The 14,475-nt window shown below is 41.3% G+C and overlaps 1 protein-coding gene across 8 annotated transcripts in view; it reads left to right on the top strand.

Annotated features, from left to right (window-relative positions):
- CFAP70 (cilia and flagella associated protein 70) overlaps positions 1–14,475 on the top strand; it is a 91,300-nt gene that overhangs the window by 65,729 nt on the left and 11,096 nt on the right. For 6 of the 8 annotated variants that reach the window (XM_008269962.5, XM_089313454.1, XM_070057823.2 and 3 more), the window contains 7 exons: positions 87–202; positions 760–984; positions 7,047–7,205; positions 7,741–7,865; positions 9,750–9,902; positions 10,416–10,577; positions 12,397–12,486. In XM_008269962.5, the coding sequence (XP_008268184.4) occupies positions 87–202; positions 760–984; positions 7,047–7,205; positions 7,741–7,865; positions 9,750–9,902; positions 10,416–10,577; positions 12,397–12,486 (1,030 nt within the window). The remainder of the gene's footprint in view (positions 1–86; positions 203–759; positions 985–7,046; positions 7,206–7,740; positions 7,866–9,749; positions 9,903–10,415; positions 10,578–12,396; positions 12,487–14,475) is intronic. The other 2 variants (XM_089313453.1, XM_089313452.1) reach the window with 2 other exon arrangements.

The raw sequence follows: 14,475 nt of genomic DNA, 5'->3' as shown, positions 1-14,475 counted from the left end.
GCAGATGAGCTTCTATATACAATTGTCTTGGTCTCACAGTGTGGCATGGGACCGTGTTGTTAATCGTATTAGTGGTCTCTTCTCAGCCTGTTGCTGTGTGGTGTCCTGGCTGTCATGATGGAGAACTACGAGCAAGCAGAAATTTTTTTTGAGGATGCCACTTGCTTGGAACCCACCAGTGTTGTTGCCTGGACTTTGCTTGGTATAATATTTTCCTGTGATCTGACTGTATGTTTTTCCAATTTAAGATGATCTCTTTTCCTGACTATTCTTCAATAATTCTTTTTAAGATTTATTTATTTGAAACTCAGAGTTGCAGGGAGAGAGAGAGAGAGAGACAGACAGAGACAGACAGACAGAGACAGACAGAGAGGCAGAGAGACAGATACCTGTTTTCTATCTGCTTGTTCACTACCCAAATGGCTGCAACAGTCAGAACTGGGCCAGGCCAAAGCCAGGATCCAGGAGCTCCATCTGGGTCTCCCACATGTGTGTCAAGGGCCCAAGCATACAGGCCATCTTCCACTGCTTTCCCAGGCACATCAGTAGGGAGTTGAATCAGAGTGGAGTAACCAGGACTTGAACTGGTGCCCATATGGGGTGCCAGCACTGCAGATAGTGGCTTAACCTGTGCCACAGCACTGGCCCCTGTAATTCTTAAATTTTAGTAAAGACATAGGAAAAATAAGTGAAATGAACAATTCTTTATCATATGATCGTGGAAAATTTGTCATATAAACGTCAACATTCTTTACTTAGGTTTGTACTATGAAATTCAAAATAATGATATTCGAATGGAAATGGCATTTCATGAGGCCTCCAAACAGCTTCAGGCACGAATGGTTCAGACACAAGTATCAAAGCAAAAGAGCACTGGTGCTGTAGAGTATGTTGAAGAAGCAAGGAAAATAGAATCCATTTTAATTCCTTGGGGAGCCACAAATGGTTCTTCTGCGACAGCATTCAAGACAGAAGCCCCAGCAGGTAAGGTCAGAGTATGGTGATGATGAGTGGCTATTGGGAAAATTACTGGCCCTATGAATAAGTTCTGGCACATAGCAAAAGCACTCAGTGTTAAATGAATGAGTATGTGGGGTTTTGAGTTATTTCAGGATAACAAGAGAGGCTCCTTCTAAATATTTTTTTAAAGATTTATTTGAAAGAGTTACACAGAGAGAGGAGAAGCAGAGAGAGAGAGGGAGAGGGAGAGAGAGGGAGAGGGAAGGGGGAGGAGGAGGAGGGGGAGGGAGGTCTTCCATCCGATGGGTTACTCCCCAGTTGGCCTCAACAGCCGGAGCTTCGCCGATCCGAAGTCAGAAGCCAAGATCCTCTTCCGGATCTCCCATATGGGTGCAGGGGCCCAAGGAGTTGGGCCATCTTCTACTGCTTCCCTAGGCCATAGCAGGGAGCTGAATCAGAAGTGACGCAACTGGTACTCCAACTGGAGACCATATAGGATGCTGGCATCTCAGGTGGCGAATTGCCAGCCCCTGTACATTCTTCATTGCTATACTCTTCCTCCACATTAGGAAATCAGTCATTCTAATGTATTAAATGTGTATTTTTTGCATGTGTGCATTAATCTTTTGTATGCATATTTTAAAAAATGTAATGTAATATTTGTAAATTTTTATGGGATACAGAGCAATATTTTAATACATGTATATAATGTTAACTGATAAAATCAGGCAGTTAGCATTTCCATTTCATTATCTTTTCTTTATGTTTGGAGGCTACCATCACCTGTCTTCCAACTTTTTATATAGTATGTAATACATGCTGTATACATGTGAACTATAGTTGCCCCACTGTGCTGTGGACAGCTAGGACCTACTTCTGTCTATGTTTTGGTGCCTCTTAGCCATCCCAGAGTAGACTCCCCCCACCTGACCATGACCCTTAGAAAATTACCAGGTGCTGCATCTTCCTTGAAAGAGAAGCTTTATTAAAGGCCTGTACAGAGATGAGGGAGTGGAGAGCATAACAAAACACAAATCCATCTCCTTGTTCAGAAGGGGTTTGGGGAATTTATGGAGCTGGGGTAGATGAGGCATAACAGGGTGAAACTAACTAACTGCACATAATAGGTCCAGAAGAGCTAGGGAAAGTCACATGCATATGCTTTTGCAAAAACGCAGGGCATGTTCAAAGATGGCTGCTGAAAGAGATCTGTCATTTAACACTAACAAAGAAAAGACTCTGGTCTTTCTGAATTGCTTTGTGCAGACTCCAGTCACAATTTTGGGGGCAACTGGTTCTGTCTGGTTTTACTGGAGAATCTGCAAAGACTATTAGGGTGTAGCAATGTACTATGCAACAGGCAGGCAAATGACTATTACGGGCTGTTAGTATGTAAAGCAGCTAAGGAAAGCTTGCTTTATTATCCATGTTTTCTTTTTTTTTTTTTTTTAATTTATCCTTTATTTGAAAGGCAGAGTTACAGACAGGCAGCGGCAGAGAGAGAGAGAGGTCTTCCATTCACTGGTTCACTCCTGTGATGATCACAACGGCCAGAGCTATGCCGATCTGAAGCCCGGAGCCTCCTCCAGGTCTCCCACAAAGATGCAGGGGCCCAAGCACTTGGGCCATCTTTCACTGCTTTCCCAGGCCATAGCCAAGAGCAGGATCGGAAGTGGAGCAACCGGGACTCGAACTGGCGCCCATATGGGATGCTGGCACTGCAGGCAGCAGCTTTACCCACTTTGCCACAGTGCCGGCCCCCAGATTTCCCACATGGCTGGCCAGAACCCAATTATTTAAGCCATCAGTACTGCCTCTTAGGATCTGCAGTAGCAGAAAGCTGGAGTCAGGAGCCAGAGCTAGGAATTGAAAATGGTACACCCACTCTGGAAGATGGTTTATACATTTTTTGTAAAGCTGAATGTACATTTACCAAACTACCTCACAATCACAATCTTGAACATTTATCCTAGAGAAATAAAACTTTTGTCCACACAAAAACTTGTACACAAATATTCATAGCAGCCTAATTTGTAATTTCAAAAAGAAAGTGGAAACAAATTAATTACGCTTCAGTGGGTGAACATTTTTAAAAAACCTACACAATAAAATACTACTTGACAATAAAAGGAAAACAATTCATAAAGGCAAACAAACTGGATTAATATTAAAGTCATTGTTCTTAGTACAAAAAGTTAATATCAAATGTTATTGGCCGGCGCCGCGGCTCACTAGGCTAATCCTCCACCTAGCGGCGCCGGCACACCGGGTTCTAGTTCCGGTTGGGGCGCCAGATTCTGTCCTGGTTGCCCCTCTTCCAGGCCAACTCTCTGCTGTGGCCAGGGAGTGCAGTGGAGGATGGCCCAGGTGCTTGGGCCCTGCACCCCATGGGAGACCAGGAAAAGCACCTGGCTCCTGCCATTGGCAGCGCAGTGCGCCGGCTGCGGCAGCCATTGGAGGGTGAACCAACGGCAAAAGGAAGACCTTTCTCTCTGTCTCTCTCACTGTCCACTCTGCCTGTCAAATAAATAAATTAATAAATAAACAAATAAATAAATAAATGTTATTTATGGGGGCCAGGGTTGTGGTGTAGTGGGTAAAGTTGCCGCCTGCAATGCCAGCATCCCATATGGGCACCAGTTCATGTCCTGGCTATTCCACTTCTCATCCATGCTAATGCACCTGGGAAAGCAGCAGAAGATGGCCCAAGTGCTTGGGCCCTTGTACCACATGGGAGACCCAGAAGAAGCTCCTGGCTCCTGGCTTCAGCCTGGCCCAGCCCTGGTCATTGTGGCCATTTGGGAAGTGAACCAGTGGAAGGAAGATCTTTCTGTGTCTCCCCTTCTCTCTCTCTGTAGCTCTGCTTTTCAAATAAACAAATCTTTTTTAAAAATGCATTGAACTGTGTACTTAAAAGGGAACACTTTATTAAATGTAAATTATACCTCAGAAAAGGTTAATATTGATTCTTTCTGTTAATGGTCATCAGTTGTTGTTCACTGGTCAGTCTATAGTATTCCACTGTCTCCTTCCTGAAATCCATATTAGAGTGCCTCCTACATCTTAAGCAGCTTTTGTTTCCTTTGCTGTTTTCTCATTCTGGTCACACTCATTAGATACAAACATTTTCTAATAATGCAGTCTAACCTTCTAAGAGCTCATTGATCGTCACAGTTTCTGTTTCATTGCTGTTAACTCTCATATTTCTATATTCCCCTGATACCCCTTTAAAATCCAGTAATTGGATTTTTGTAATAGTAAATTTAACTCCTCGTATCCCAAATTGACCGTCCATCATTATATCAGGCATCAAGTTTATAATCTCAAAGTCATCCTTGCTACCTTTTTCTTTCTTGAACTTTTCCCCCATCCCTAATTCAGGTTAATGTCCAAGACCAGTTAGTTCTCTTTCAAAATGAACTGTACATCTTTTCTCTAGAATTCTACTACTGGAATGCGCATTTAGCCTAGTGTTTAAGATGCCTGCATCCCAGATTGAGTGTTCCCTGCTCTAGTACCTGAATTCAGCCTCACACATCAAGGTAGAACCTGGGAGTCAGTGGTAATGGCTCAGTTGAGTTTCTACCACCCCAATTAACGACATGAATTTCACCCCTGGTTCCTGACTCCAGCCTCAGCCCAGTGCCAGCAACACCAATAGGTGGGGGCTAGTTTCTCTCTCTCTCTCTCTCTCTCTCTCTCTCTCTCTCTCTCTCTCTCAAAAATGATAAAAAGAAGTCCATTACCAAGTATTCAGATCATTGTAGCAACAGCAGACCTTTATGTTCTAGTCACAATTTTTCCTCTTTGCTACATAGTACTGCTAAAGTGCCTTCATAAAATATTACTTTCATCCATGATTTTTCTGCTCAAAACTCTCAAGGTACTGCCTTTCTCCTGTTGCCTACAGGAGAAGAATCTTAGCATTCAAATGTCACTATAGTCTAGCCCCAGCCTATCTTTACCTGAATTTTCTCTATGCAGTCCTCAGTACTCATGAGAATAATTAGCTCACTATTTCCATGTTTTTTTTTTAAAGATTTACTTAGTTATTTGAAAGAGTTACACAGAGAGAGAAGGAGAGGGAGAGAGAAAGAGAGAGAGAGAGAGGTCTTCCATCTGCTGGTTCACTCCCCAATTGGGCTGCAATGGCTGGAGCTGCACCAATCTGAAGCCAGGAACCAGAAGCTTCTTCCAGGTTTCCCACATGGGCGCAGGGGCCCAAGGACCTGGGCCATTTTCTGCTGCTTTCTCAGGCCACAGCAGAGCACTAGATTGGAAGTGGAGCAGCCGGACTCGAATCGGTGTCCATATGTTATGCCAACACTGCTAGGTGGCAGCTGTACCCACTACGCCACAGCACTGGCCCCCTATTTCCAAGGTTTTGCCAATAGTATGCATGCTGTCAATCCTGAATGCCTCTCTCCCGCTACCTGTCCATTTTCTACCAATTTACCAAAGCCTTTAATATTTTGCTCTAGTTGAGCGTGACCTCTGCTGATCTGGAGAGCATTTCCAGCATTGCTTTGTAGCTTTATCAAGCATCTGTTTCAGAGGCAGCATGGCATGTTTGAGAGCTTTAGCAGATTATTCACCTTTCCTTTAACTCCCTTTTTAAAAAGTCTATTTTTACTTATTTGAAAGGGAGAGAGGGCAAGAGAAAGAGAGAAGAGCTTTTTTCCATCTTCTGGTTCACTCTCCAAATGCCTGCAAATAGCCAGTGCTGGACCAGGGAAAAGCCAGGAGCAGAAACTCTGTCTGGGTCTCCTTTGTGGGTGACAGGGATCTGAGTAGTTGAGCCATCACCTGTTACCTCCCAGAGTGTGCTGGATGGAAAGTGGAGGTGGTACTCAACCCCAGGCACTCCAATATGGGATGCAGATGTACCAAGTGGCAGCTTAAACTACTACAACTCCCTTTTTTTAAGGAGAGTAATAAAAATAATGTGATGTTCTGAAAAATAAGTGAGATTATACATTAAAGTCTTTAGCACAAAACATGTAGACATGTTCAAATATAGCTATTTATGTGATTATCACTATTATTTGACCATAGAGATAAGGTGAATAGAGTCCCTGTCCTTTAGTGGCTTTAATGATATCCAAAAATATATGAATCTTGGGACTGGCACTGTTATGTAGTGGGTAAAGCTGTCATTTGCATTGCCGGCATCCTTTATTGGTGCTTGTTTGAGTCCCAGCTGTTCTACTTACAATCCAACTCCCTGATAATGCACCTGGGAAAGCAGCAGATGTCCCAAGTGCTTGTGCCCATGCACCCCCGTGGAAGACCCAGATGAAGCTCCTGGCTCCAATCTGTCCCAACCCTGGCTGTTGTGACCATTTGATAAGTAAACCAGCACATGGAAAAATCTCTCTGCAACTCTGCCTTTCAAATAAATAAAATAAATCTTTTAAAAAATATATGAATCTTTTTTAAAATTTATATTAGGTGACCAAATTTTGTGTATTTCATATATGCAGATTTAGGAGTATAATGATACTTCCCATCTTACCCTCCCTCCTACCCATGTTCCCATTCTCTTTCCTCCCTTTCTTATTCTCTTAATTTTTACAATGACAGACTTTCAGTTTATTTTATAATCATAAGATTAGCCCTCCACCAAGTAAACAATTCAACAAACAGTCAGAAGAAAAAAAAAAAACTGTTCCTCAACAGTAGAGACATAGGCTATTAACAATAATCCTCAAAATGTCAGTTTCACCCATACATTATATTGTTTTTGTACTTTGTTAGCACAGACCAGGGAAGATATGTGGTATTTGTCTTTTTGAGAATGTATGAATCTTATTATCTAGATTCTTGAGATTCTGATTTTAGGAAGTAACTTTTGTAATAGGGATCTGTTGGACATTATCATGACTTGAGCTGGCAGTACTGGGACAGGGAGGCCACAACAGAAGTTTGTGTTCTTTAAGTTATTCATAAATATAAAGTCAACCAAATAATTGCATCCTTCATGCAATATTTAAGAAATATGTTTCTCATGCTTTGCAAATTTTATATTCTGTAATAACCTTTTACTACCCAGTGTAGAGTTCTAACTTATAATTTAATCTATTTAGCTCCAGGACCTGCATTATCTATTCTCGATGAATTTCTTGAAGAATCCTCCAAACTACAATCTGAATCACAAGAACCCATTTTGGGTGCACAACCTCAGGATCCAACAGTGGTCCTAAAAACATCCAACACATTTCTTAAAGAGATATCAGAAAAAAAAGGTACCTAGGAGTAAAGATTTCTTCTTGAAAGAAGAGCATAAACAGATTATACAGTGATGAAAACTCTAATAAAAATGGCAATCCAAACTCGTTTGAAGTTAATCTGTCCTATTGCCTATATTTCTTCACATTGTGCTGATCACTTGAAACCCAAGCTCAGTGATGTAGTTCTTTGAATAAGCAAGGATTTTTTTATTTAGTTCAGAGCAGCAGCCAACTACATCCAAGACTTTTCTAATGATCCTTTGTCTTCAGAATATCTCTAAATTATGTTTCATATTCAGAGAGATGTGAATACTTTTAAAAACCCTTTCATTTGGTTGTAACTTTGATTTTGAACCACCGGTAGATTTCCCTTGCCAGTGTTTGAGTTCTCCTTTTGGGGGATTGTTGTTAGAGATAGCCTAATGCTCTCCAGATCATGATCTCTCTCATGTATTAGATCAGAAAACTCTCCCTGGTACATTAGTGTGTCTGAGCCTTTGATATTTTTCTTTACAACTAACGTTCTGTCCTTCAAATATAATATTTTCAGAAGCATCAAAAGGTCAAGACTCATCGGCCTTTCTGCATCCCAGCCCTTACTTCGGTGTTTCCCAAACTCCCACCACCATCTTCATGGAGACCATTCGCTTCTTGATGAAAGTCAATGCTGTGCAGGTCAGAATACTTGGAATCGCTTCTTGGCCTTTTGGCTAAAATCAAGTGCAGAATACTTGGAAACGGGAAAGTAAATGGAAAGATTTAGAGAACAACTTATTCTGTCCATGCTGGTATTTTTGAGAGCTGAAATATGTGTGAAGCAGGAATCAAATATGCTTTTGAGAGTGCATCCTAAGCCAGTGGTAAGAAGATCCAAATATGAACCACTTTATGCAGATGGCATCAGAGGACCTCACTGTGAGTCTGCTCCCTTTAGATTTCAGCAGAGGAAAACCAGACTCTTAGGTCATACGTTTCCTGGTGTCACTTTATTATGGGAACTCATAAGAGTTTTAGGGGTTCCCAAGGGTGTGATTATACCCTCCTTCCCTTCCAGGTTCTGAACCAGTTAGAAACATACACAGTGCTATATGGAGCTGGAGGGATAAAAATATTGTTATATATAAAAACATATAATATATAATATATATTATATATTGTTATTTATATAAAAATATATTTTTATATATTGTTATTTTTATTGGTAAAACTAGACTGGAGAGTCTGGTCCCATTTTAGACTTACCTATTCAGTCACAAGTGGAACAGCTGGAGAACTGTCTCCTCTCAGAGAAGAGCATCCTACAAGGTCAACCCACCAGATGGAAAACAAGAAGTATATCCATGAGCACACAGTAGGAGAGGGAGCAAGATTCACGAGCCAAGAGAATTGGCCCTGATCCTGCAGACACATGCTCCACTTGAGGGCAGGCAAGCTCAAGAAAGGGCAAGGATTATGAACTAGGTGGGATTGGGCCCCATTAATCAGGAGCCTCTAACACATTAACCCTCCCCAATTATAAGTCATTATCCTTCTGGGTAAGTGAGCCAGAAGGCAGAGGGAAGAGCTGTCATCACTTCTCCCAATGTTTCCATCCCCCTAGTATTAGTGTAAGTTTCAACATTATAGGCTGAGATGCGGACATGATAAGAAGATAAGAAGGGTTTCCCCTCTGCCTACCAATTATGAATGACTTTGTCAAATAATGTAGGTCCTTTGAAGAATTAAAAAAAAAAAAAGGATAGTGTGAAGTATAGCACGTATTTGGAGGTGCTTCAGAAACATACATCTGGGTATTATACTGTGGCGTAGCAAGTAAAGCTACTGCCTGCAGCCAGAATCCCATATGGGCACCGGTTCAGGTCCTGGCTGCTCCACTTCCAATCCAGCTGTCTGCTATGGCCTAGGAAAGCAGTGGAAGACGGCCCAAGTCTTTGAGTTTCTACACCTTGTGGAAGACCCGGAAGAAGCTCCTGGCTCCTGGCTTCAGATCAGCACACCTCCAGCCATTGCAGCCACTTGGAGAGTGAACCAGCGGATGGATGACCTCTGTTTCTCTGCCTCTGCCTCTCTGTAACTCTGCCTTTCAAATAAATAAATCTGAAAAACAAAAAAAGAAACATACATCTGTATTTCCAAAATCCCTGTCTGAAATTTTAGAAAGGAAGATTTGCCTTACTGTAAATCTCCTTACAATGTGAAGTTTGCCTGAGAATGTTACCTCATGTGTAAATGGGGTGGTTAATGAATGCCTCGTCTGCTGCATAATAAATGCAGTGGAATCCTCACCTGGGAAGATGGCCAGCAAGACCAGAGTTGTGTGATATTGCAGTGTATTCACCTGGAAATGTCTCCATTTGGTGACCAAGTGAAGAGCTGGTAATGGAATCAGGGAGTGCAAGATGTTTATTATTTACATTTAACCCCTTGAAGTTGGGCTTGATCATTCTATAACATTTTCCTTTTGTTTTATTAGAGACAGAATCCTTCAACCACAAAAGCCATGGGGTTGACACAATGCAGCCGTTTACGTTGTTTCCTATAATCTGATTTTCCTTGCAGTATATGCACAGAGCTCTTGCACATGAGGTGTTATGTCCACAAGGAGGCCCCAGCTGTGAGTACTACTTGGTGCTGGCCCAGACACACCTTCTCAAGAAGGACTTTGCCAAGACAGAGGAATATCTTCAACTAGCAGCCCAGATGGACTACCTGGTAAAGACTTTTGCTATAGCCTCATGAGTCTGAAGAAGGATGAGCAGGCTGTATTGAAGGTAGTGATGATTATATCACAGATGGAATTTTGTGACCCGAGATGTGGAGCTCTTCACCTATCAGTAAACTCATCTATCTGTACCTTTCCATTTTTTTTTCTTAAGTAATGACTTTTGCAAAGGGCAGAGAAAGAGAGGAAGATAACTGTTTACCTGCTATTTCAGGTTTTTAGCTTCTGTTTTCTCACTGGGAACACTATCATGGTGAGGCTTGACTGTTTTTCTTAATATTTACCCCAAAGACAAAATGGCTTTGAAGAGTTTAAGAAAGTAAATGAGCAGACAGATCTACAGAATTGCCTCCCAGTGCAATTAATGGGACTTGTCCTGAGTGCAATTAGAAACAAACAAACAAAAATCCAAACTTAGTAACTTTAAAGTGCTAACCAAAGGTTCTTAATGTGCTTTTAAATACCACCTCATCCTATGTACTGCTTGTTTTTCGTTTTCTCAGAACCCTAATGTCTGGGGCTTGAAGGGCCATCTCTATTTTCTGAGTGGGAATCATGCTGAAGCCAAAGCCTGCTATGAGCGAACCATTAGCTTTGTCGTGGATGCTTCCGAGATGCACTTCATCTTCCTGCGACTGGGGCTCATCTATCTGGAGGAGAAAGAGGTGAGGGGTAGAGGTGGTGGTGGGGGGAGTGTAAACCAGGCCGTGGTCGGGCCTGTCATTCCAGTATTAATATCCATCTGTGCGGACTAAAAGGAGCTGTATGATATTGATACTTTTATATCCAAAGGTAAACTGACTTGCCTAATATCAGATAACTAGTAATTACTGGACGCAGGATTCAAAACCAGGATGTAAAAAACCAAAGTCTGTGGTTTTATCCATTATACTCTAAAAAGTTAAGAACTCAGCAAATGCTATTTTGGCTAAAATCTAATTTGCAATAGTAGAAACAATCCTTAGCTTGACTTAGCAGAAAGTGTCATTGGCCTCAAAAGGACTCCTCCAAACTTCCTCAACACAAAGGGTTATGTTGAATCTAGCTAACTCCATTCCAGAGGGAACCTTGACCTGACTCTTTAGTAATCCCTTCCATATTTTAGGACAACCTCAAAGCTTTTAGGGAAAAAAAACTTTCTATTATGGAAAATTTTCAAAGTAAAACGGTAGTAGAATAAGCCATCGTAGACTCATCCAACTGTAAAAATTCTCAGCATTCTCCAAAAGGACTTTTGACTCCCTGCTTCTGGTCTGATTTCATTTTATCCCTTCATCCCCAAACCCCCAGTTCTCTTTCTTTTTGATATATAAACAGTGATATCAACTTGTACAATGGCTTATAATGTGTTGATGGAAAGGCTTACACAGGCTTGAGGAAAATTACTATACCACTGCAGTAAAGTAAATAAGGGAAAAATTTCTTTCTGATGTTCATTGAAAGCCACATCTTCACAGTGCTTCTAAGTTAGGCAGTCAAATAGGCAAGCAGTTCTTGGGCTATTTAATGAGGTGTGCTATAGATCCATGGTTCACACTGGATATAATACAATAATTAATCCTGTGAGGGTTACTTCTTTTAATATTTGTTTTTTGAATTTTTCTATGTGTATTCTGTACTGCTGAGAACCTCTAAGACTGAACTTCTACAACTTCTACAACAAGGAGACTAGCAGGATGATGAAGCTATCTTAAGTGTGCCTCTTAGTCCAGAGATTCAGTGTCTGTCATTCTACCACAGGATGTCACTTTTAAGCAGAATAGCGTGCTCTGTAAAGTCTAGGTGGCATTCAGATAATCATTGTGGTTGCCCAGAACTTGCAATATGCTAACTCCTTGCTTCAACTATTTGATCTGTCCATCTCCTCTCTTCAATCTTCTGGTGACAGCTCCCCTAAATTAGATGTAAAAATATAATCCAAAGACTCATTCAACTTAGATTGTTCTGAGAGCCGGTTGTTGTGGCCTAGCAGGCTAAGCTGCTGCTTGTGACACCAGTATCACATATTAGAGCACCCATTTGAGTCCTAGATGCTCCACTTCCTATCCAGCTCCCTGATAATAATGCACCTGGGTGAGCACTGGGAAGATGGCACAAGTCCTTGAACCCCTGCCACCCACATGGTATACCAGGATGTACTTCCTGGCTCCTGGCTTTGGCCTAGCCCAGCCCTGGCTATTGTGGCCATTTGAGGAGTGAAGATGGAAGATTTCTTTCTCTCTTTCTCTCCCTCTCCCTCTCTCCCTTTCTCTCCCTCTCTCCTTCTCTCTGTATATGTGTGTGTTTGTGTGTATGTGTGTCCCTTTTCTCTCAACCACTGTCATTCTGCCTTTTCAATAAATAAATCAATACATCTTTAAAAAGAACTTGGATGGTTCTGGAGTGCAGCTATCAGAGATCCCATCATTATTATCCTCACTTTTTAAATCCTAGTGTTTGAGGCTTCCAGAAGAGTAGTAGTTTAGTGCTGCTTTCTTTTTACAGTATGAAAAGGCTAAGAAAACCTACATGCAAGTCTGTAAAAGATCACCTTCGTGCCTTACCTGGCTAGGACTGGGAATCGCCTGTTACCGGGTAAGAAAATAAAGGCTTGAGACTAGGTTGTGCATACAGGTGACCTTGATTCCTTGTTTCCCTGTGCACCCTGAGGGTTTGCAGTGATTGTGGGATGACAACCAGGACATTATGCTCTAATTAAAGGTTGCTCTTCAAAGTTGTTCAAAGAACTGAAAGTCAATCTTTACTAGAAAAATAAAACATCCTTTAAAAATCTCACAAAAACCTTCGACACATGCTCAATTGGACTTACCCCAATGGTAGAGTTAGAAACGTGCCAGAGGATTCCAATCTAATCCCATCAAGGTGGTATGTACCAATGCCATCTCACTAGTCAAAGTGATCAGTTTCAGTTCATAATTGATCATAATGATAGGATTGTCAAAGGGATCACATAAACAAGACTAGTGTCTGCTAATACTAACTGACAGAATTAAAAAGGAGAGAACAATCCAACATGGGAAGCAGGATACACAGTAGACTCATAGAATGACAGATGTCCTAAACAGCACTCTGGCCTCAGAATCAGCCCTCAAGGCATTCGAATCTGGCTAAAAAGCCCATGAGAGTATTTCAGGCATGGAAAGCCAAGACACTTGGCAAATAAATAAATAAATAAATGACCTAAATGAAAGATCTCTGTGAGTGAGATCCCAGTGGAAAGAACGGGCCATCAAAGAAGGAAGTACCTTTCTCTGAAGGGAGAACTTCCACTTTGACTATGGTCCTGTCTAATAAGATCAGAGTTGGTGAACTCAAGAGGCTTCCATAGCCTTGGAAGCTCATGACAAGAGCCTCGGGTGATTACTGACATCATAAATAAGAGTGTCAATTTTAAAATCAACAACAGGAGTCACTGTGCACTTACTCCTCATGTAGGATCTCTGTATTTAATGTGTTATACTATGTGAATTAACAGTAAAACTAGTACTCAAACAGTACTTTATACTTTGTGTTTCTGTGTGGGTGCAAACTGTTGAAATCTTTACTTAGCATATACTAAATTGATCTTCTGTATATAAAGATAATTGAAAATTAATCTTATATGAATGGGATGGGAGAGGGAGTGGGAGACCCAGAAGAAGCTCCTGGCTCCTGGCTTCAGATTGGTGCAGCTCCAGCCATTGTGGCCATCTGGGGAGGGAACTAGCGGATGGGAGATCTCCCTCTCAGCCTCTACCTCTCTGTAACTCTGCCTGTCAAATAAATAAATAGATCTTAAAAAAAAAAAAAGAAACCTGGAAGCACTGTCAAAAGTACAACAAACCTCTATACCAACTGTTTAGTGTAAGTTATGCTTCTGTTTATTTTGAATATTGTAAAAATATTTTCATAGATAGAAATAAAAGCCAAAAAAACTAACAAGCACTACAATTGAGGTATCAAAGAAGTCTTTGCCTCATCAATGTTTTAGTCACATTATGTGCATATACCTCTGTGTGTACCTACCACAATTTATTTGATCAGTCACTTATTATTGAACATTTTATTCACTTGCACAATTATACTATTCTAAATGAAGTTGGAATAAACATTCTTGGACAATGATTTTTTTTTAAGATTTATTTATTTATCTAAAAGTCAGAGTTATAGGGAGGCAGAGTCAGAGAGAGTGAGAGAGGTCTTCCATCCACTGGTTCACTCTCCAAATGGCTGCAATGGCTGGAGCTGAGTCAATCCAAAGCCCAGAGCCAGGAGCTTCTTCCGGGTCTCCCACATGGGTGCAGGGGCCCAAGGACTTGGGCCATCTTCTGTTGCTTTCCAAGGCCACAGCAGAGAGCTGGATAGGAAGTGGAGCAGCCAGGACTCGAACTGGTGCCCACATGGGATGCTAGCTCTGCAAGCATTGGCTTTACATACTACACCACAGTCCCAGCCTCGGATAATCATCTTTGTACTTAACTCTCATTATTTCCTTAGAATACGTTCCTAAGAGAATCTAAAATTATTTTTAATATTTAAATTATGGTATCACCTGTTTCCTAGAAACAGGTATACTTATTTATA

The sequence above is a fragment of the Oryctolagus cuniculus genome, chromosome 15 (genome assembly GCF_051225735.1).
Source record: "Oryctolagus cuniculus isolate XC-2025 breed Fujian yellow rabbit chromosome 15, ASM5122573v1, whole genome shotgun sequence".
Taxonomy (NCBI): Eukaryota; Metazoa; Chordata; class Mammalia; order Lagomorpha; family Leporidae; genus Oryctolagus; species Oryctolagus cuniculus.
The sequence above is the reverse complement of the archived record's forward strand: the minus strand, read 5'-3'. Positions and strand labels throughout refer to the sequence as shown.